Source organism: Clytia hemisphaerica, unplaced genomic scaffold (assembly GCF_902728285.1).
Source record: "Clytia hemisphaerica strain Z4C2 unplaced genomic scaffold, Clytia hemisphaerica genome assembly, whole genome shotgun sequence".
Classification (NCBI taxonomy): domain Eukaryota; kingdom Metazoa; phylum Cnidaria; class Hydrozoa; order Leptothecata; family Clytiidae; genus Clytia; species Clytia hemisphaerica.
The window spans coordinates 17,836-39,534 of record NW_027103372.1 but is presented as its reverse complement, the minus strand read 5'-3'; the positions used below and the strand labels follow the sequence as shown (position 1 = coordinate 39,534).

At 35.0% G+C, this 21,699-nt stretch overlaps 1 protein-coding gene across 1 annotated transcript in view; it reads right to left on the bottom strand.

Moving 5' to 3' along the window:
* LOC136823203 (cleavage and polyadenylation specificity factor subunit 1-like) overlaps positions 1–21,699 on the bottom strand; it is a 62,825-nt gene that overhangs the window by 34,315 nt on the left and 6,811 nt on the right. Inside the window, exons 15-27 of the mRNA XM_067079378.1 lie at positions 21,513–21,668; positions 21,085–21,165; positions 20,544–20,612; positions 19,880–20,018; positions 19,023–19,207; positions 18,474–18,631; positions 18,046–18,135; positions 17,453–17,638; positions 16,935–17,103; positions 16,034–16,168; positions 15,527–15,679; positions 14,788–14,904; positions 14–104 (exon numbers count right to left, since the gene is read on the bottom strand). Coding sequence (XP_066935479.1) covers positions 14–104; positions 14,788–14,904; positions 15,527–15,679; positions 16,034–16,168; positions 16,935–17,103; positions 17,453–17,638; positions 18,046–18,135; positions 18,474–18,631; positions 19,023–19,207; positions 19,880–20,018; positions 20,544–20,612; positions 21,085–21,165; positions 21,513–21,668 — 1,729 coding nt within the window. The remainder of the gene's footprint in view (positions 1–13; positions 105–14,787; positions 14,905–15,526; positions 15,680–16,033; positions 16,169–16,934; positions 17,104–17,452; positions 17,639–18,045; positions 18,136–18,473; positions 18,632–19,022; positions 19,208–19,879; positions 20,019–20,543; positions 20,613–21,084; positions 21,166–21,512; positions 21,669–21,699) is intronic.

Here is a 21,699-nt window from a genome sequence, read left to right as displayed (position 1 = left end):
TGTTAAAGTTTACCTCGTTCTACGGAATCGAATTCACGATCTTCGGAATGAAAGCGAGGCACTTTCTTTTGGTTCTCGTAATGAGCACATGCTACTGCGTACACCTAGAAAAAAGACATAAAATTTGGGATATAATTTCTCTATAACGTATAAAATCATTGTGCCATGCAATTTTATAGTCATACATCAGGGTGGACGTACATTTCCAGGGGGTAATTCGAGCAGGACTTCCAGGGGGTTTAAAAGAGTGTTTTTCATTTTTCCAGGAGGTAAGAATTATTTTAAAATTTCCAGGGGATAGAATACTGACTTTGGTTTGTACACCGCTTTATAAAGGTACCAAAAGAAAATTTTCCAAGAATTTTTGCCAAGAAATGTTTTTTGACTTTTGTATGGAAAATTAATGGAATGACCCATTATCGATGACTTTATCTGTTTGATGCCAGCCATTTTATGGTAAAGTAGGAGTGTCACTTTTTAAACTCCGGTTAAGGAGTTTCTTAAAATCTGTGTTTTTCATTTGTAATAATTGTGCGTAAATCCGATCAATCGCAATAGTCGGGTTCGATTTCCCGATCTTTCAAGTTTAATTTTCCGATTTGGTTTGCGTTTGCCCTCGCACTTATTAGGATATACTCTTAAACTTTATGTTAGATATATTAAGAAAGGCTGACCCATGACAATTATCGGAGTCTGCAGCCGTCATTACGGCGTGTCATCACTTTTTTCCGTATTTACTTTTTAATACAGATTACTCTTGTTAATTCGAACTGAAACAGCGAATCTAAAATATTCGATTTATAGAGAGATTCAAATTATAGGAGGCATTTTAAGAATGTTTCTCCTTGACGGAAGCTCAAAATTAATCCGAAGTATGGAAAGATCCGAAGTATAGAAAGATCCGAAGTATAGAAAGATTCGAATAATAGAAGTTCGAATAACAATAGTCTATTCTACTACATACGGTTTGATATTTTAGTTTGAAGCTGACAGAACACCTAAAGGTTTCATCTTTTTAATTTAGCAACTAGTTTTCGCTTATGTCAGTACATACGGCGTGAAATGGTATAAACGCTTACGTCAAAACAAAAATTGACGTCAAATACTTTTCAAAACGAAAAAATCTTGATTTAAAAGTGTAACACTCATATCAAGCAAATGTGAAAAAAGTCAAAATGAGAAGAAGCTAAATTTGTGCATTAAAGTAAATTGCAAGAGTAAGGTAAGTTTGATTTAGCCTCAGTAAAGGAAACGCTCAATCTAGTATGAAAGTTTAGTATCGAGTTAAACCACACTTTTAAGAGCATCCATGTTGCAAATAATTCGTAATATTCATAGAATTTTGACTGAGCGGTATAAGTCAATTTGATTAAACCTTCGAGCATCTATGATGGGGGAGGGGTGCAAAGAGCACCTAAATTTTTTGCCATCTGCTAATAATATATATTTGAAAGAGCGGCCCAAAATTACCGTTTTTGACTAAACCAGTCCTAGGATACTGTATCTAGTAATTGGACAATGTCATTGAGTAGAAAATAGAAAGTGTTAAGTTTTGATAATACAAATTTGCAGCCAAAATTCCAGCAAAATCGGACGAACGGTGGAAAATACCGACCACTCAAGAGACTAAATTAAAATTTTGCGCACTGTTTTTTAGATGGTTGATATATATATCACTGGTGTCATTCAAAAGTATCGAGGAGAAATTTCCTCCTGTGAGGGTATTTGGCGATGATTTCAGTTCGCTTATTAACAAGTTCCGACCTGGATAGTTACAGTTGTAGATCTTTATAAAACGTTTATTTCACAATCTTCAGTGAAATAAACTTAAATCGTTTTCTTTACTCAAACTAGTATAAAGCTCTGTTATCATTAACATTTAGCACTGTTATTATTTATTTACAGTAATATATTTCCCAGGTCTATCGACTTCTATGAAATAATCATGCATAACATTTTACAATTTATGGAGATCTTTTTCCCATTCTCTGAGCAATTTTTCTTTGAAGTTGGCGACAGATGTTGCAGCTACAACATCAACTCCATATGTCAATACTTCTGTAGAACAACAAATTTGTTTGATACCCTCTGACACCATCATTTGCAAAGTTTCTTTGTAGTTCGTAATCGTGCTGACGTTTCGGGCGTTCGCGAAGGACAAACTTTTGACAGGCCGATGATTTATCATAAACGCGAAGATGTTTATATACTTCAACCATATCGCCAATTTTACGTCTGAATTTCAGTGTCGGAAGGTTAATCTTACGGAGATGGTATTCGTAAGATTTGTTCTTGTACCCGCTAACCAGTCTCGTGGCCCTTCGCTGAACACTCTCGATGGCATCGATGTGTTTGATGAGTCGTGGAGACCAAACGGCTTGAGCGTACTCAAGATGAGGTCGGACGAACGCTATAAAAAGAGTGCGGAGCATTTCTGGTGAAAGAAAGTCAAAACTTCTGCTGATCAGACCAACGATTGAGTTAGCTTTCTTGATTCCACCAAAGATGTGTTCTTCAAAATTCAGTTCCCCGACGATAATCACTCCGAGATCTTTTTCTTGATCCACGTGTTCCAGAATTAACCCGTCTATGTTGTATGGATGGGCATGTTTGATGTTCCAAAATTTTCCCAGTGTTAGCACGTGGCATTTTTCTGGGTGGAATCTGAGTAGCCAGTCCTTTGACCATCTTTCCATTGGATCGATATCATGTTGCACGCGAATTGCATCTTCAGCACTATTTATCTCCTCAACAAGCTTAGTGTCGTCTGCAAAGAGGTAAATATCAGAGCTTGTAACCTCAGGTAGATCGTTGATATATAACACAAAAAGTAATGGACCAAGAACACTTCCCTGTGGGACACCGCTGAGTACTTTACCTTCCTTGGATAGTTTACCATTTACCTTGACATACTGATATCGATCCGACAGAAAGGATTTGATCCAGTCTAACGCGAATCCTTTGATACCGTATGCGTCGAGTTTCTTGAGTAATCTGCGGTGTGGAACTGTATCCAAGGCCTTGGCAAAGTCGAAATAGATAACATCTACCACTTTACTTTCTGATATTGAGTCTGAACATTTATCAAGATAACTCAATAATTGTGTGACTGTTGATCTTTTCCCCAAGAATCCGTGTTGCTTGTCAGAAAGTAACTTTTTGTCTACTAGGAACTTCATTATTTGATCTTTAACAATTCTTTCCATCGATCTACAAGCAATAGATGTCAAGCTAACTGGCCTGTAATTTTCTGCCAAGTTCTTTTTTCCTTTCTTATAGATCGGGGATACGTGCGCAATTTTCCAATCATCCGGTAGTGTACTTTCTGCGAAGGATTTGGACATAACAATGTATAGTGGGACAGCAATATAGAAAGCTAACGCCTTCAACATAGCAGGATGTATCTCATCTGGTCCCAGTGACTTGTTAGGGTTCACACCTTTCAGTTCTTTTCGGACCATTTCAATGGTGAGATCGAAAGTTACACATGAGTCTACGTACGTGATGCAAACTCTGGTAGTGGTCCAGCAGGCTCTTGTGTAAAAATACTACAAAATTGATCATGTAGTACGTCTGCTTTATCTCCATCCCTATAACAGAGTGATGAGTTATCCTTCGGGTCAAGAAGGAGAGGAGAAATTCCCGGTTTTGTTTTCATGGACCTGCGAATATGTTTCCAGAATTTCTTTGGACTTTTCTTCGCTTGATCACAGATTTGTTCTTCTAACCTCCTTCTTGTCTGTGCTATTTCTCTACTTACAAGGTTTCTTGTTATCACGTATATATTCAGCTCTACTTCTCTGTTCTGTTGATGTACCAATCGACCTTATCCATTTGCGGTGGAGACGACGCTTTTCTTTGATGGTTTTTCGAAGTTCTGTAGAAATCGCAAATTTCCTCTTTCTTTTATAAGAGTTTTCTTCTTTTGTGCATGGTACGTATTGGTTCCTAAGGTCAAGAAGTTTATCTCGTAACATATTCCAGCACTCATTAAAATGTGTGACGTCTGCCCTGCTATAAATGAAATCAGTAACCCATTCAGAATTTTCAAGATCTCCTTTCATCGCTTCGTATTCTGCTTTATTGTAATTGTATTTCGCACCTACAGGCTCGGTTTCAAAATAACATTCAAATGTGAATGAGAGAACACTATGATCGCTTTTGTCAAGGGGGGCTAGGTAGGTTAGATTATTGACTTGGTGTTCTTCGTTTGTCAGGATCAGATCGATAAGGGAAGGTGTGTCCGTCCCTCTAGCTCGGGTTGGTTCATCAACGTGTTGGTAGAAAAAGGCGTCTCTTAGAGCGTCCAGAAATTGTTCATCTTCCTTTGTTTCGTCGTGAGGAGTGGACCAGTTTTTCCAGTTGATGTCTTTGTAGTTGAAATCACCGACGATACATTTGTGAGTATATTTGTTGTTGAACGCAATTTCCTTTAAGAGAAGGTTCAATGTAATGTTATTCCTGGTTGATGTGTTCGTATTAGTAGGACTCCTATACATACATGCAAAGAGTAAACAGTTTGATCCTTCCAACTTGATCTCTAGCATGCATACTTCTTGAAAATCATGGGTAGGTCTCACTTCAAGAACAAGGTTTTTTATTGACTTGTGTATAAGGATGACAATTCCACGACAGACTTTATTCGAGGAATTCGTTTCATAAGGATCGGAGTAATCTTTGACGACATAGTCCTGAATCAAGCGCTCTTTTTTCCATTTTTTTCATTCGTTTCTTCTTTTTCGTAAGCTGATCTGCGTTTGTATACATAATGTTTAATTTTTGTCGTGTTTGTTTTTGTTTTTGCTTCTTATTTTCTACTTATCTTCTTGAGGCAGAACCCGTTTTTTGCGGAACCTATTACTCTCCAAATTCCATCTTTTTCAGTCTGGTTCTTCGTTTTTGCGTCAGTTGCCTTTTCTTTATACTTCTTTCTTTGGTCTAAAGTTAGATCCTCGCAAACGCTCACACCCTTGTACATCTCTATCCCTTTCAATGCTGGAAGATTTCCAAACACACTATCCTTTTCCTCCTCACTGTTTAGAGTAACAATGAGTGGGCGCTTTTTCCCATCAGTTGATTTGGCAATTCTTGAGATACGTTTTATGTCTACTTTGACATGGAGCTTTTCAATGAGTGATGTTACCCATGTCTCATCTTTCTTAGGAGCATCATTTGTTGTTGTCTCTTCAACGCCGTGGATAATCAAGTTTTTTGACCGTCTGATTTTATCTCTTTCTTCCGCTGCCTCCTCATCACGGACTTCTTTGATAACAGTCTTGATATCGTTGTTCGGAGTGGTGGTCTCACAATTGGTAGAGACAACAGCAGCGGCGTATGATCTTTTACACTCTTCTTTAAGAGTTGACAGAATTTCCGTCCGGAAATCTTCTAGCTTATTTTCTAGTTTGTTTTCGACGTATTCTACGGTGTGCAAGGCTGGATCATTAGAGAGTTTAGTTTTTAACTCTGTAAGCTCTTGTTTCTGGGATTCGACAATTTCAAGAAGATGTTGTTCTGTTGTTTTCAGTTTCTTGATTGTTTTTTCGTTTTCTTTGATAGTTTCCTTGAGTTTCGCTAATTCTGCGGCGGTTTTTTGTGACGGTTGTGTTGCAGCAGAGGTAACGAGATTCGCAAGGTCTTTAGAAACTGTAACGCAGTTTGGACGTATTTAAAGCTGGTTCTTCTGTCATCTTTAAAGCATTGTAGCATATAGGGTGGTAATCTAGTACAAAGAAAATGTACTAGTCTGTTGCACTTTGAACATGCCAAACTGTCTTGATTACGATCGTCTACACATGAAGCGGTGGTGCAAAGTGGATTTGGAGTTATCTTTTGTCTTGTGGACGTCATTGTAGATGTTTTAATGAGAATGCAGTTTTCGATGGTTGGATGTTGGCTGGTTTAAGTTGGTTTTAGTAGCGATTTTCCATGATTTTCTTAGAAAAATGCAAATTTGTTGAATTTGACTGTTAGATTGTGACTGCTTTCTTGGTTTCGGCTTACACCAAGTTCCTTGCTTACACAAAGCATATATATATATATTACTATATATATATATCACTGGTGAAGATTGTAAGCCAAAAGCTCCAGTAGTTCCTGAGTTCTAGTAGGTGTTCAAGCCTTCAGGAAAAAATCTCAGTCAAATCAAACGAGTCAATCAGTCATTACATGACATAGTTTGCACCCCCCCTTTTTAATAGGGGGGGATGCCAACTTTCTGGAGGGCCTTTGTAGGGGGGGGTACCGAGATCTGCCGAAAAAACTAGGGGGGATGGGAATGTAGGGGGGGGGGTCAAATAAAAAAGGGGGGGGTTTGGAAATTTTGGTCAATTTTCTAATCAAATACAAATTGTCACAGTTTGTGTTTTAAAGTTCTTGTTGATAATTTTGCTGGTAGGTGGGAAAGCGAGTTTCCTTCGAAACGGATTTTCTGTAAAAAAAAAGGGGGGGATAAGATTTCATTACAAAAGGGGGGGATGGGTATATAGGGGGGGATGAAATAAACCTAGGGGGGTTCATACCCCTCTGCAAACTATGCATGATTTAGTCAAGTTTACATTTTGGTCTCTAAATTACCAACCAGACAGGTGACTGAACCAAAATTTTGCAAATCATCTTAGATTATATATCTACCGCTGGTCAAAGCCATAGCACTTGTCAATTTTGAGATTTTAAGGGGACAAGGGGGTCTCAAGCCCCTACCCCCCCCCAAAGATGCTTTCCCTAGTAAAATAATAAGGAGATGCTTGAAGGGTTAACGAATCAGACCGTTTTCAGACGTTACGGTCTCAGTTTCGTATCGCGCCGGTACATATGGTATTTATTATGGACGCAGTTCCGACCATGTTCAGAAGTTGTATCATTCCGAAACGAAACGGTTCGGAAACAAGTGTGAACGTCAAAATCCGAAACGTCAAAAAAGAAGATGCTACAAAAGAAAACTGATCGAAACGGTTTCGCCCTTTTTTATCGGAACGGAACAGCTCCGTTTTCTTGCTCCGAAGCGTTCTGGAACTAATATGAATTCTCTCGATCCGCAATGAAAACCATACCAGAGCGATACGAAACCTTAACGTCTGAGCATAGTTTCCGTTCCGATAAAAAGTGGAACGAAACCGTTTCCATCTGTTTTACTTTGTACCGTCTTCTTTGTTTTGACATTTTGAACTTTGACGTTCACATACAGTGTTTCGGAACGTTTCGTTACAAAACTGTAACATCTGAACATGGTGGTCTCAATGGAAGGGCAATCAAAATTAGGTATCAAGCAGTCTGCATTAAGCAAAGAGACATCAAGTAGCATTTTTTTACCGAAGTCTTTAGGTATGACCCGGTCGGGGACTGAACTCGCAACCTTGGCAACCGTAACTGGATGCTCTACCACTGCACAATATATAAAGTGCCAGAGATAGAGGAAATTACTAAATTGTAAAATTTCTACTTGTATTATTATGAAGTAAATTTGATCAGATTTTACAAAAAGTTATTACTATTAGTCCTAAATGACGTCATCAGTTACTTGAATAAGAAATAAGTGACGTCAAATAATATTTTCTTTACAATTGAAATAGAACATTTTTCAACTCGGAAATTTTAACTGAATCAAAATGAAGACCATTGTCTGCGCTACCTAGGAAAATCATATTGGAGCATTATCTTTCGTTTTTCTTACTAAGGGATTTTTTTGCTTTTTGGAACGCAAAGATTAAATTCGATATAACAACAGGGCTTGAGTTAGGGGAATCGGAGACGGCGATGGTCGACCGTGAGCTGTGGAGGGAGGGTTATTGTATTCAAAGGTCTTCAAAGACCTAGATCGAAGGATGATAATGATATTCAGATTTTTCAGAAACTTGGATTCTGCGAAGTTTTCTTTAAACTTATTTTAGCTTTATGGAATGCAAGTCTTTGACTTTAGAATTCAAGATTCTTAGCTTTGAAACATTGAATTCTAAGAAGGATTGACTTGAAAATGTGATTTTATTTCCATTGCTTCTCTTTTTCATAGAGGGCGTTTTAACTCCCTGGAATGCAAAGTTGAGCAGAAAAAATCTGTTCTTTAAAATCAGATTTTGACTTTTTAACATTGCATTTTAAGAAGGTTCGGTGTGAAAACATCACTCTTCAATCTTTCTTTCTCTATGTCAATGCTTTTCAGCTTCCTAGAATGCAAAGTTTTATCACCAAGTCTATGACTTTTGAAATCAGATTCTTGGCTTAAAAACATTAGGTTCTAAGAAGGCTTGACTAAAATGATTCCCTATCCAAGCTTTCTTTTTTGAATTTAGGACTTTTCAACTTCCCTGGAAAGCAAAGTCGAGCAGAAAAAATCTGCTCATTAAAATCAGATTTTGACTTTTTGGCATTGCGTTCTACGAAGGCTCGTAAAAACATCGTTTTCCATTTTTGATTCTTTTTGTCAAGGTTTGCTTTTTAGCTGCCGGAAAGAAATGCAAAATTTTCGGTTTTCAAAATCAGACATTTGCCTAGAGAATTGATTTCTAAGCAGGTTTGACGTTTAAACAGTATATTATTCCGTCTTTCTTTCTGATTTTTTTGGTTCAGAAACTTGGATTCTACGAAGTGAATCTACGAGTCTAAATCAGACTATTGGCTTTATATAGCATTGCGTTTCATGATAGCTTGACAAAAAAAACAAATTATTTTCCAATCTTTTCCTCTTATACAAGACTTTTTAGCTTCTTGGATTGCAAAGTTTTATAACCAATTCCTTGATTTTTGAAATAAGGCTGTTGCTTATAGAGCATTGCATTCTAAGAAGGCTTGACGCTAAATATCATTTCTTATAAAGTCATTCATTCTCATTATTGAGGTCTTTTAAGGTCTCTGGAATGCAGAGTTAAACAGAAAAATCTTCTTTTAAAAATCAGATTGTTTGTTTTAACATACATTCTACGAAGGCTTGATATTATGAAAATATCATTTTCTTACATCTTTTTCTTTCTCTTTGTCAATGCCTGAGATGCAAAATTCATGCCAAGTTTTTCAGCTTTCAAAATCAAATATTGGTTTAGAAACTTAATTAACTACGAATTCTTGGTGTAAATTTCTGGATTCTACGAAAAATCCTCATATTTTCAGTTTTCATTTTCATCGTTTTTTTAGCTTTCTGGAATGCAAGTTTTTGAGACAAAGTCTTTGATATCTTAAATCAAGATTTCGGTTTAAAAACTTTGGATTCTACGAAGACTTGATGTGAAAACGTCGTCTTTCTTTTCCTTTTGTTTCTCATTATCATATGATCTTTCTTAGTTTAATTCCTGGAATGCAAAGTTTTGAGGCTAAATTTTGATTTTGATGATGGCTGGATTTGATGACGTCTTTTCTTATCTAATCTTTCTTTCTCCTAATTGATGCATTTCTAACTTCCTGGAATGCAAAGTTGAACAGAAAAAATCTGGTTTTTGAAAGTCGATTTTGTCTTTTTAACATTGCATTGTAGCTTCCGGGAATGAAAGGTTTTGAGACCAAGCCTTTGATATTATAAATCTAGAGCTTGATTGAGAAGCTTTCGATTCTAAGAAGACTTGGTGCGAAGATCTGACTTTTTAGCTTCCTGGAATGCAAGTTTTTGAGACCAAGTCTTTGATTTTTTAAATCAAGATTTCGGTTTAAAAACTTTGGATTCTATAAAGACTTGATGTGAAAACGTCATCTTTCTTTTCCTTTTGTTTCTCATTTATCATGGTCTTTTTTAGTTTATTTCCTGGAATGCAAAGTTTTGAGGCTAAATTTTGATTTTTTAAATCAAGATTTTGGTTAAGAAGCTTTGGATTCTATGATGGCTTGATTTGGATGACGTCATTTCTTATCTAATCTTTTTGTCCTAATTGAGGGCTTTGTAGCTTCCTGGAATGCAAAGTTGAACAGAAAAAATATGCTCTTTGAAATCCGACTTTGTCTTTATAACATTGCATTTTACGAAAGTTTGCACAAACATTATTTTTCTTCCTTATTTTCAGCTTCTTTTAAAGCGACCAGATCTTTAAAGACATTCGATTCTACTAAAGGCTCGATGTGGAGAAATCAAAAAATTTTATCAATCCTTCTTTATTAGCGGCCTTTTAGATTTCTAGAAAGCAAAGTTTCAAGATGAAGTTTTTGATTTTTAATCTTTTTTCCTTCTTAATCAGTTTTTTTAGCTTCCAAGAATGCATAGCTTGATAACGACATCTTTGACTTTTGAAATCAAATGTTTTGTTTTGAAGCTTTGGATTTACGAGGGCTACTTAAATGTGAAAACATTATTTCTTTAGATAAGAAAGGATTTTTTAGCATTTTTTGAATACAAGGTTTAATAATCGAGTCTTTGATTTTTGAAATCAGATTCTTGGTTATAGACAGTAGCGTGGTTGCAGGGTGCGGCCGATTTTTTTGGGGAAGCCGAAATGAAAAGGGCGCAAAAGGACACCTCTCATTATTAATTTTGGCGCTCCTTTGCTTTTTTTACATCTTAGAATTGACAGTTTTCGACCAAAAAGAGAGAAATTACTCAAAAAAATTCGTGTTCACTTCGCTCACGTCATTTTTTCAAAGATGTTCACTTTCGATAGGGGGTGCAAAAATCAAAATCTTCTAAAATTGCCTCCCAACTTTGCCCGAATTTTGGTCGACCCAACCATACTACTGGATATAGAGCATTGAATTCTACGAGGGTTAGATATGTCAAAATATAATTTCCTAACAAGTCATTTCTCCTTATTGAGGATATTCAAACGCTTCCTGGAATGCAAAGTTATTTGACCAATGCTTTTTAAATTCAAATTTTGGTTCATTAACTTTGGATTCTACGAAGTCTTCAAGTAAATAATTATTTTCTTTACTTAGACTTCTTTTTTAGCTTTATGGAATGCAAAGTTTTATCACCAAGTCTATGACTTTTGAAATCAGATTCTTGGCTTCAAAACATTAGATTCTAAGAAGGCTTGGCTAAAATTGTGATTCCCTATCCAGTCTTTCTTTCTTGAATTTAGGACTTTTCAACTCCCTGGAATGCAAAGTTGAGCGGAAAAAATCTGCTCTTTAAAATCAGATTTTGACTTTTTGGCATTGCGTTCTACGAAGGCTCGTAAAAACATCGTTTTCCATTTTTGATTCTTTTTGTCAAGGTTTGTTTTTTAGCTGCCGGAAAGAAATGCAAAATTTTCATACCAAGTTTTTCGGTTTTCAAAATCAGACATTTGCATAGTGAATTGATTTCTGAGCAGGTTTGACGTTTAAACAGTATATTCTTCCGTCTTTCTTTCCTATTTTCAAGATTCTTTTCAGCTTCCTGGAATGCAAGTTTTCTGACTTTTTAAATTCAGATTTTGGTTCAGAAACTTTGGATTCTACGAAGTGAATAAAATTCAACTTCTTTTTTGCTTTCTCGGTTCATGCTTTGTAACCAAGTCTTTGATTTTCAAAATCAGATTCTTGGCTTGTACCATAGCATTCTATGAAAGCTTGACAAAAAACATAATTTCTTTTCATTATAGAGGACTTTTAGCTTTCTGGATTGCAAAGTTTTATAGCCAAGTCTTTGATTTTTGAAGCAAGGTTCTTGCTTAAAGAGCATTACATTCTTTGAAGGCTTCATGTTAAAATATCATTTCTTATAAAGTCATTCTTTCTCGTTATTGAGAACTTTTAAAGCTCTCTGGAATGCAAAGTTGAACAGAAAAAATCTTCTTTTAAAAATCAGATTGTCTGTTCCACATTACATTCTACGAAGGCTTGATATGAAAATATAATTTTCTTACATCTTTTTCTTTCTTTTTGTCAATGCCTTTTCGGCTGCCTGAGATGCAAAATCCATGCCAAGTTATTCAGTTTTCAAAATCAAATATTGGTTTAGAAACTTAATTAACTACGAAGCCTTGGTGCGAATTTCTGGATTCTACGAAAACCCTTATATTTTCATTTTTCATTTTCATCGTTTTTTTAGCTTTCTGGAATGCAAGTTTTTGAGACCAAGTCTTTGATATCTTAAATCAAGATTACGGTTTAAAAACTTTGGATTCTATAAAGACTTGATGTGAAAACATCATCTTTGTTTTCATTTTATTTCTCACTTATCGTGATCTTTTTTAGTTTAAATCCTAGAATGTAAAGTTTCGAGGCTAAATTCAGATTTTTTAAATCAGGATTTTGGTTGAGAAACTTTGGATTATATGAAGACTTGATGTGAAAATATCATCTTTCTTTTCCTTTTATTTCTCACTTATCGTGATCTTTTTTAGTTTAAAAAATTCCTGGAATGCAAAGTTTTGAGGCTAAATTTTGATTTTTTAAATCAAGATTTTGGTTAAGAGACTTTGGATTCGATGATGGCTTGATTTGATGACGTCTTTTCTTATCTAATCTTTCTTTCTCCTAATTGATGCATTTCTAACTTCCTGGAATACTAAGTTCCGAGGCTAAATAATTCAGATTTAAATCAAGATTTTGGTTAAAGAAACATTGGATTCTATGATGGCTTGATTTAGATGACGTCTTTTCTTATCTAATCTTTTTTTCCTAGTTGAGGGCTTTTTAGCTTCTTGAAATGCAAAGTTGAACAGAAAAAATCTGCTTTTGTAAACAGATTTTGACTTTTAAACATTGCATTTTACGAAGGCTTGATGTGAAATCATCATTTTTCTTCCTCGTCTTTAACTTCTTCTAAATTGACCGGAGCTTGTAAGACATTGGATCTTACAAAGGCTCGATGTGGAGAAATCAATTAGTATTATCTATCCTTCTTTTCAGTGTCTTTTTAGCAACCTTTTAGATTTCTAGAAAGCAAAGTTTCGAGATGAAGTTTTTGATTTTCAAATTTCGAATTTTGTTGAGAAACTTTGGATTCTAGGAAGGTTTGATGTGCAAAAAAATCCTTATTTTCATTTTTCTTTCTCATTGTTTTTTTAGCTTCCTGGAATGAAAGGTTTTGAGACCAAGCCTTTGATATTATATATCAAGAGCTTGATTGAGAAGCTTTCGATTCTAAGAAGGCTTGATGTGAAGATCTGACTTTTTAGCTTCTTGAAATGCAAAGTTGAACAGAAAAAATCTGCTTTTATAAACAGATTTTGACTTTTAAACATTGCATTTTACGAAAGCTTGATGTGAAATCATCATTTTTCTTCCTCGTCTTTAACTTCTTCTATTAAAGCGACCGGAGCTTGTAAGACATTGGATTTTACAAAGGCTCGATGTGGAGAAATCAATTAGTATTATCTATCCTTCTTTTCAGTGTCTTTTTAGCGACCTTTTAGATTTCTAGAAAGCAAAGTTTCGAGATGAAGTTTTTGATTTTCAAATTTCGAATTTTGTTGAGAAACTTTGGATTCTAGGAAGGTTTGATGTGCAAAAAAATCCTTATTTTCATTTTTCTTTCTCATTGTTTTTTAGCTTCCTGGAATGAAAGGTTTTGAGACCAAGCCTTTGATATTATATATCAAGAGCTTGATTGAGAAGCTTTCGATTCTAAGAAGGCTTGATGTGAAAATATTATTTTATTTTATTTCATATTCATTACCTTTTACTGATTTTTTAGCTTCCTGGAATGCAAGTTTTTGAGACCAAGTCTTGGATTTTTTAAATCAAAGTTTCGGTTTGAAAACTTTCTCACGAGGCTTGATGTGAAAACATCGTCTTTCTTTTCCTCTTGTTTCTCATTATCATATGATCTTTTTTGTTTATTTCCTGGAATGCAAAGTTTTGAGGCCAAATTTGATTAAAAAAAAAAATTTGGGTTTAGAAACTTTGGATTCTATGAAGACTTGATTTGATGACGTCTTTTCTTATCTAATCTTTTTGTCCTAATTGAAGGCTTTTTATAGCTTTTCGGAATGCAAAGTTGAACAGAAAAAATCTGCTTTTTGAATTCAGATTTTGACTTTTAAACATTGCATTTTACGAAGGCTTTATGTGAAAATATTATCCATTTCTTTTTCTCTTTCTCTTACATAATCGTGACCTTCTTTGCTTTCTGGAATGTAAAGTTTTTAAACAAAGTCTAAGATTTTTAAATTTTGATTTAGGTTTAGCAATTTTGGATTCTAAGAAGACTAGATATGAAAATGTATTTTTCTTTTCATCTCCCTTTCCTCTTCTCAAGGACTTTTTAAATTGAAAGTTTTTGATTTTTTAAATTCAAGTTTTAGTTTAAAAACTTTTAATAAAAGGAAGGCTTTGATTTAGCTTCTTTGAATGCAAAGTTTTGAGTCTTTGACTTTTAAATCAAAAATTTGGCTGAGCTGCTTTTATGTGAAAATTTTTTTTTACATTATTACCTTTTTTTAATTTTTAGGAACGTGACATGTATTTTTGCGGCACAGGATCAATTTTTTGCTTCAAAGGCCGGCCTAAAATTGCCTATTTTTATCTAAATTAGCCTAGGTCACCATATCTATGGAATGGCAGCTTTGGCAATTTTGCAGCCAAAATTTCAGCAAAATCGGACCAGTGGTTATACTGAAAGTGAACATTACGTAAAAAACGGACCGTTCTGTAAAATAACAACCACGCAGGCGATCAAACTGAAATATTTTTTGTCTTAGATGGTTAATATCCACCACTGGCGAACGTGTATTTTACAGACTGGTCTGTAAAGTACCAAATACTCTTAAGAGAAGCCTGAAGCCCCCCCCCTCCCCTCGTACCAAGGTGGGTTCCTACTAAAAATAGAAAGATGCAGGTACGGTTTTAATAATCAAACCATGAACAAAAACATCAAATGACGAAATGAAAAATAATGCCTTCAGTCAAATCTTGAAATGTTAATATGAAACTACTATTAAGTACCTTATTTTCTGGATCATATGTGATTTGGTAGGGTGTCATTCTCAAGGGAATTTTACGTGCTGGCCATGCGCAATCGTATGAAAGATGACCTGGTAAAACACATATTCGTAGCTCTTCCTGAAAAAAAGAAAAAGAACACTTGAAAAAAAAAAAAAAACATCACATGACCAGTGCTTAAAAGTAGATACTAGGCAGTATATAATAAAGCTTCAATCTGAAATTTAGTGCTGCCATAAATTGTTTCTTTTCACCAATAGCATGTAATGTACAAATTCGGAATTCATTAAAAATAGTGGGCGAGGCTCGATTATCGGTTACTTCAAAACAGAAAATTTATTTAAAACCAAGGTTTACTCTACTACTCTCTACTGGTGTCTGACAAGCTTCCTCAGTCAAATCATTCAAACCGCTCTAATGTGAGGTTTGATAAACGTTTGATTTGGTGTGATTAGTCATAGTATTCACCCAAAATCTGAATGTCAATATCATCAAACATGGCAAGCTCACTTAAGGAGCAACAGCTTTTAGACTGCACGTCGTATGCAGATTCATCAGGATCTGCTCGGATATTAGATTGTGGGTAGACCTTGATCACGATTGCAGGTAATAGTTCTTATAAGGACAAAATGTCTTCTAAATAAACAGGAGTAGGCCGAGAGAGTAATGTTAAAGATTATTAACAATATGACAAAAAAATAACTCGTACAAATCGTAAAAATAACTAATACTCTCGCTTTACCTGTTTATTAAAGTATAAGAAGCCATCGGGACAATTGACATTGTTAAACTGTGCAAAAGATAAGATAGCTCCGTCCACCGACATCGGATGAGCTGTAACATGCCCGTGTTCAGTAATGAAAACCCAATGTGGGTACGAACCACAAATGAAAACCTAAAGTAAAACAAAAATGCAACGAAATACGCTATAGATTATAAGCCGGGGTTCGCATAAAATCACCTTGACCTTCCCTGCGCGCAACATGAGCTAATACCAAAACTATTAAGTATGACAAAATGAGCTTTCCAGAACGGATACACACTTCATTTGGTTAAGTAACAAGGTGTTTAAAAGAGACTTCTAAAATTGAGACTTCAAAGAGACTTCTAAAATTGAGACTTCAATTTTAGAATTATTCTTGAAACCTGAAAAGATTCCAGTAAAGAATTAAACAAATTAAATGAATATCTTCAAGAAACTTAGGAAATGCTGTTCTGCTCAAAATAAATAAGTAATAGCCATGTTTACCCCTTTGCCAACTGAAGATTGCTGATCGATAGGTTTCATTTGACGAATCTTGAAATCTTTTTTTGTTGTTTTCTTCTCAGCCATTTCGGCGAGTTTTGATTCTTCCTTGACGCGCATCAGTACGTTGTTCTCCAACTAAATTGGAGGATGGTTAAAATAAAATTTTAGACTGAATGTCAAAACTCAAAAAATGTGTATTTTACAACTCTTGCAAAAACTGGTGAATGAGCTGGTGAATTTTGAGTCCATTTTGGTGTAAACAACATTTAAAAACTTTATTGATATCAGAAAATTTTTTGATGATTAAAAATATGAAAATAGTTGACAACTAGCGTAGTAACAAATATTGTAGTTTTTGTACATTCAGACCTTTGCGACGAAATTTTGTTCATAGCGGTAAACATTATTACAACTTCATGGTGACCCATGAGAATCAAAACAATTTTAAGGCACGTAGAAGTTAAATTATGATAAAGTAAAGTTCAGTCAGCTGTAAGTTTCTAGTCTATAAAAATAGTCAGTCAGAAAGAAAAGACACTTTTTTATTCTGCTACTGGCAGTTTCATGCCACTTTTATGACAATCTTCAGGCAACTAAAAACATAGTCTATAAAAATATAAATGCCAAATGCCATTAGTATTGTATCAGATTGTCTTAAATCAAACATAGAATTCCGTTCAGTAGCTAAACCAAAGTTCTTCGTCTGAGTCTAAGACGGAAAACGGATTTTTCATGGTAATTTGGCACATAATCTTGAAATTTCGGTAAATTACACAGAATTTTGAGACGGAAACATCCCTTCATTTTTACTCCAGTAAGCTGAGACGAAAGAAGTTTGAAGACTGGCTGTTATAACGAACTTTCACCAAAAGAAAAACCTAATAATAGTCATGTTACGCACCCTCTTGAATCGTACTGGTAACCGATTATTGTATGAATGTTGGTTATTAGTAGCGAAACATTCGAAGATGATAAGATCTTGTTCCATGATAGCCATCAGTATTGGATTACCACCTTTGTCGTTACGACTGATCATTAAGATTTCTTTGATTCGGTCTTCCTCCCCCATTCTAAGAAGAATAAAAAATAATGTAACATTTGATGAAAAGTCCATAAAATTCTTAATATTTTACGACTAAATTAGGACACAAGTAAAGATAGCTGAAAGGCATTATTAGAGTTTTACAAACTAAAACTATTTTTATGAAATGTTCACAAAAATCAATCATAACAAATAGCTGGTGTTATTATCAAATTTTTGACGCTGAGAAACAAGCAAAGTAAACTAATTTATTTTGCAATTCAAGATTGTCGGGGGACAAAAAGAATTTGACTACTCATGGTGAAACAAATCAACAAACGATCAACAAAGCAAACTTTCGAACTACTAAAACCTGGTTTACGAAAACTGTAACAAACCTTGCACCGGAAGAACTTTGAAGACTATCATGATCCAATAATAGTTTGGGTGCATTGGAGAAATTCTGACAACAAAAGACCTCGGTGAAATCTGGTAAGCTGTAAATTACCAAGGCCCCATCGACGGTTGTTAAGACGCACCAATACGTGAAATTCCGTTTCGTTGATCTCGATTGTGTATTCGACCTGGAATGAAAACGAAATACAATTTAACACTACCGACTGATATCTACGGTACAAACGATAACACGTTCGGCAAATTCGTGTAAGAAAGCCGCAATCGAAAAAATGTAGCGACTAGTCGATTTAAGCAAATGGTGACAGTTTAAAACTTTCTTATATTTTCAACGATGATTAAATAAAGCATTTTAAAGAAAATTATCAAGCTCGTTTTTCATTTTTTCCATTCCTTATCTTGTATGAAAAACTCTAATCCCGCAAACACGTTCATTGAGCCACGGACAGCGAGGACGGCGGTACACAGATCTTGTCTTGTCTACTATTTTGAAATTTTTATAATACATTGACACAAAGTTGCGCGCTTAAAATTTGAGTTGAAAAGCTTAATATAAATCAAGAATATCAAACATTACCTGTCATTGTTTAGAAAATGGTCAGCTTGTTGTGCGGTGGAAGCAGAATTGCCATAAAGCATATCTTCTTCTTCCTGTACAGTCATTGAGCTGCGTGAATTAAAAGAAGTCTAATTTTTAGATTAAGAAAAACTGTTTCACTGGTCCCTAACCCTGAATCCATGTAAAGTGCATCCAGCGTTTTCGGCACCAATCCTCGGCTAATGCGTCGTTCAGAAAAAAAAAAAAAAAAAAAAAACTGGAAGGCTACTAATAATGTTGGTGCTAAAAAATTTGGTGCTCGGGTCAAAGCGATATAGTGATTCATGATAGATGCTTTGATAAGTGGTCTGGTATAATGAAGATGGCCTGTATAAGTAGTCCCTTAGCACGAATTTTGAGCTACAATTACAACTACAAAACCACTACAACCAAAATAAAAAGCATACCGTTTTCGTTCACTAAGTTTGATTTCAGTGTTTAACATGGGAGTGACGGAGGCGAGGCGTTGTACTTTCCTTCCGAAAGATTGTTGTGAGCCAGTGTTCGAAAGGTTGAAGAAGGTGGTGTCATCTTTGTGTAAGGTGATGTTCGACACCTGAAGTTCCTAAATAATGATTATCGTTTCAAAATTGTCATAAGTGAGAAAAACATTATAACTATAACTGTGCTGTGCTGTTCGACCACTGACCTTTATACATACCCTGGACACAGTTTCTCAACCCCGATAGATACATAGTTCTTAAGATTACCATGAAATTTTCAAAAATCAAAATATGAAGTCATAACAAAATATGTTATAAAACTTCTTCAGAATTTGATTTGAAAAAGAAAAGGATAGTACACAGCATAAGGAAAGTCCTGAAATATTGTAACTGAAACAAGAGAGCCAAAGGCTTGAAATTCTGTAACAAAAAAAAACAAACTCGTCCTCGCAAAAAAAGAAAGGTCACTTTTTGTTTCAACCATATGAAATTTGTGACATAGTATATACTTACTTTTGTAAGTTGCATAGATTTCGGATAGCTCAACTTCAGAGAAGGTTTCTCAAAATCTCGGACCAATTCCAAATAGCGGACAGTATTATCGGACAACAGGATGACAGTGTGTGGATCTTGCGATGAAGCGGAGATGATCGATGGATCGTCCTCGTCCAACACTATCTCTGTAATCTTGGTGGCACCTGAACATAATCCAAGGGAGAATTGAAAATATTGTTTAAAATCGATTTTTTTGCATCTTTTGATCATTGTTTTAAACTCATCACTAAAAAAATCGGGATGAGCTGGAGTTTCTATATGATACTTCACTAATTGGTCATTTGAAATTATAGAATGACGCGTTCTTTAGAAAAAGTAATAAATTTTTTTTATTACAGGTTAACGACCAACCAAATTACATAAAAGCTTGTATAAACTTCAGCTTGTCCCAAAAAAATCATTTTAAACAAAATATTGCGGGAAACGGCTGTATGATTTTAGAATGACTGAACGGAATTTGCTTTTTCGAAAAAAAGTTAGTAAAATTTGTAGGCATGTGAGCAAGTTTTTATAATTGTGTTTGTAAAGATATCTACTATTTTACGAAACAGATCATTATTTCGCTTTTATTTCCACCTTGAACATTTTCTAGAAAATCTTAGCCTATACTAGACGTCACGGCTTTTTTTTCTACGCTGTAAAAGGGTTTTTGGTGAAGTAATCGCTGAGAATGAGAAAACCTCTTACCATTAGTGTGGTTTTACCATTCAGTAAAGGTGAAGATGAGGCCAGTAATGCTTTTAAAAAAATTAAGAAGAAATATTCACGTTCTAATATTCATCTATCAGTAACCAAATAACTATTATTTTTAATACCTTCCATCAAATAGATACATTTAGGACAGAACTGAATAATATATTGATTGTTGGAGACGTTGCACGCGTAAACGGTCGGTTCTTGAACGTTGAAACCGGAAGTGTCCACTTCAGTAATTTCGTCACCGGTCTTCAAAACCTGAAAAAAACAATCATAATATAAATGACTTCACCAATAATTTTAGTCTAGGTTTCTATTGACTTCTGATGCTACCCGCCCTGACCGGATTAATAGCGAGTTTATGTTTGCACTTTTGAGGACGGTAGAGTGACTGAAGCGATTTGGAAAAACCCACAATTCCGCCCCGCAAAATCGAGGACGGTAAAAGTGCTGATTTACCGTCGTCCTCAGCTGGTCAGGATCTACTCAAATTAGAACCTTACCGTCTCCGTCGCTGAAAAACACACATACATAAACTCGGTAATAAAACCACAGATGAGGTCTCTAATTTGTAAAGTTTTAAAAATTCTTTAAGAATCATATGCTGTTCAATTTTTTCTTCGGTTATAATTTTTCTCAATTTTTTATCTATTTTAAGCTTAAAAAGCATAATAAGGAAACGAGTCCACTAAAACATAGAGCTGTTGGTATATGCGAACAACTAATTTAGCCTAAGAAGCATACGTGTCACTTATTTTAAACAATTTTCAAAATAATTCATACCATTGTAGAGTCTTCACGAGATAAGATTAAAAATGCATGCTGTTTGTCTTTCGGACTGATGTAGCCATCCTGAAATTATCAAAACACGTGATATTATGGTATGAACCATTGTAATGTCTTCTTACATTACATCACGGACCCAAAAGCTAATTGGTTGCAAGTGACGTAATGAATAATTTTACGTCACTTGTAACCAATTAGGTGTTGGATCTTTGATGTAATGTCCAGAAGACATTGCTGCATATGATGAATTGCTAAAGCTTGGTACAACTAAATGGTCTTTGAAGTACATCCAACCTTTTTTATCATTATGGTCACATGGTGTGAAGTGGTTCAAGTTTTTGCATCGATGTTTTCTTTACAGATAGAAGCAGCTTCGTCTGGTGAAACTCGCAACATAGCTCAAATTGCCATTATAGATGGCACAAAATAATTGGGACTTTAAGCATAAAATGCCAGAAAATCTATTTTCTCTACGAGGTCAAGGTGCCCCAATCACCCTGGTAGACTCGGATTCAATCCTTTAGACAAAGTTACTTACGATACTTTCAGAGAAGACAGTAAACATGTCCAGACAACCAGGTAGCTCGAATGTTGAGACCACTTGTGGCTTTAAACTTCGCTAAAAACATGTTGAAAAAAATATACTTTACTAGAGCCTTTGTGTAAACTATAGTTTAGCTGAAAACAAGTTATCAAATTTAAATTGGTTTTGGTAAAAGAAGAAGCTCGCGGGCCAAGTACAGTTCCTTTATCAAAAATTAGTAAAAACCATGACAAATTGGAAGTACGGACCTTTGTTTGATTAGAACAAGGTTCGATCAGTAAGAGTGTTTATTATTTGTCTATAGGAAGTTACCCAGCCTGGTCTCCACCTCAGGATATTTCGAAAACAATTACGAACCCAAGACATATTCGACATTTGTTTAGTGAAACTTTTAAAGACTAATTTTCTTTCAACTCGCTCACCTGCAAAATAGTTAGCGAGCCATTTTTACCATATCCAGAACAACAAACTAACTCCAAGTTGTTTTGAGCAGCACTTGAGAATTCTTCGGATACAAAACCTGGTTCACCGACCGCACATCTAGTGATGGGACCAATATTCATGATACTGTCGGATACCTGGAGAAATTTTCGATAAAGATTTAAGTGT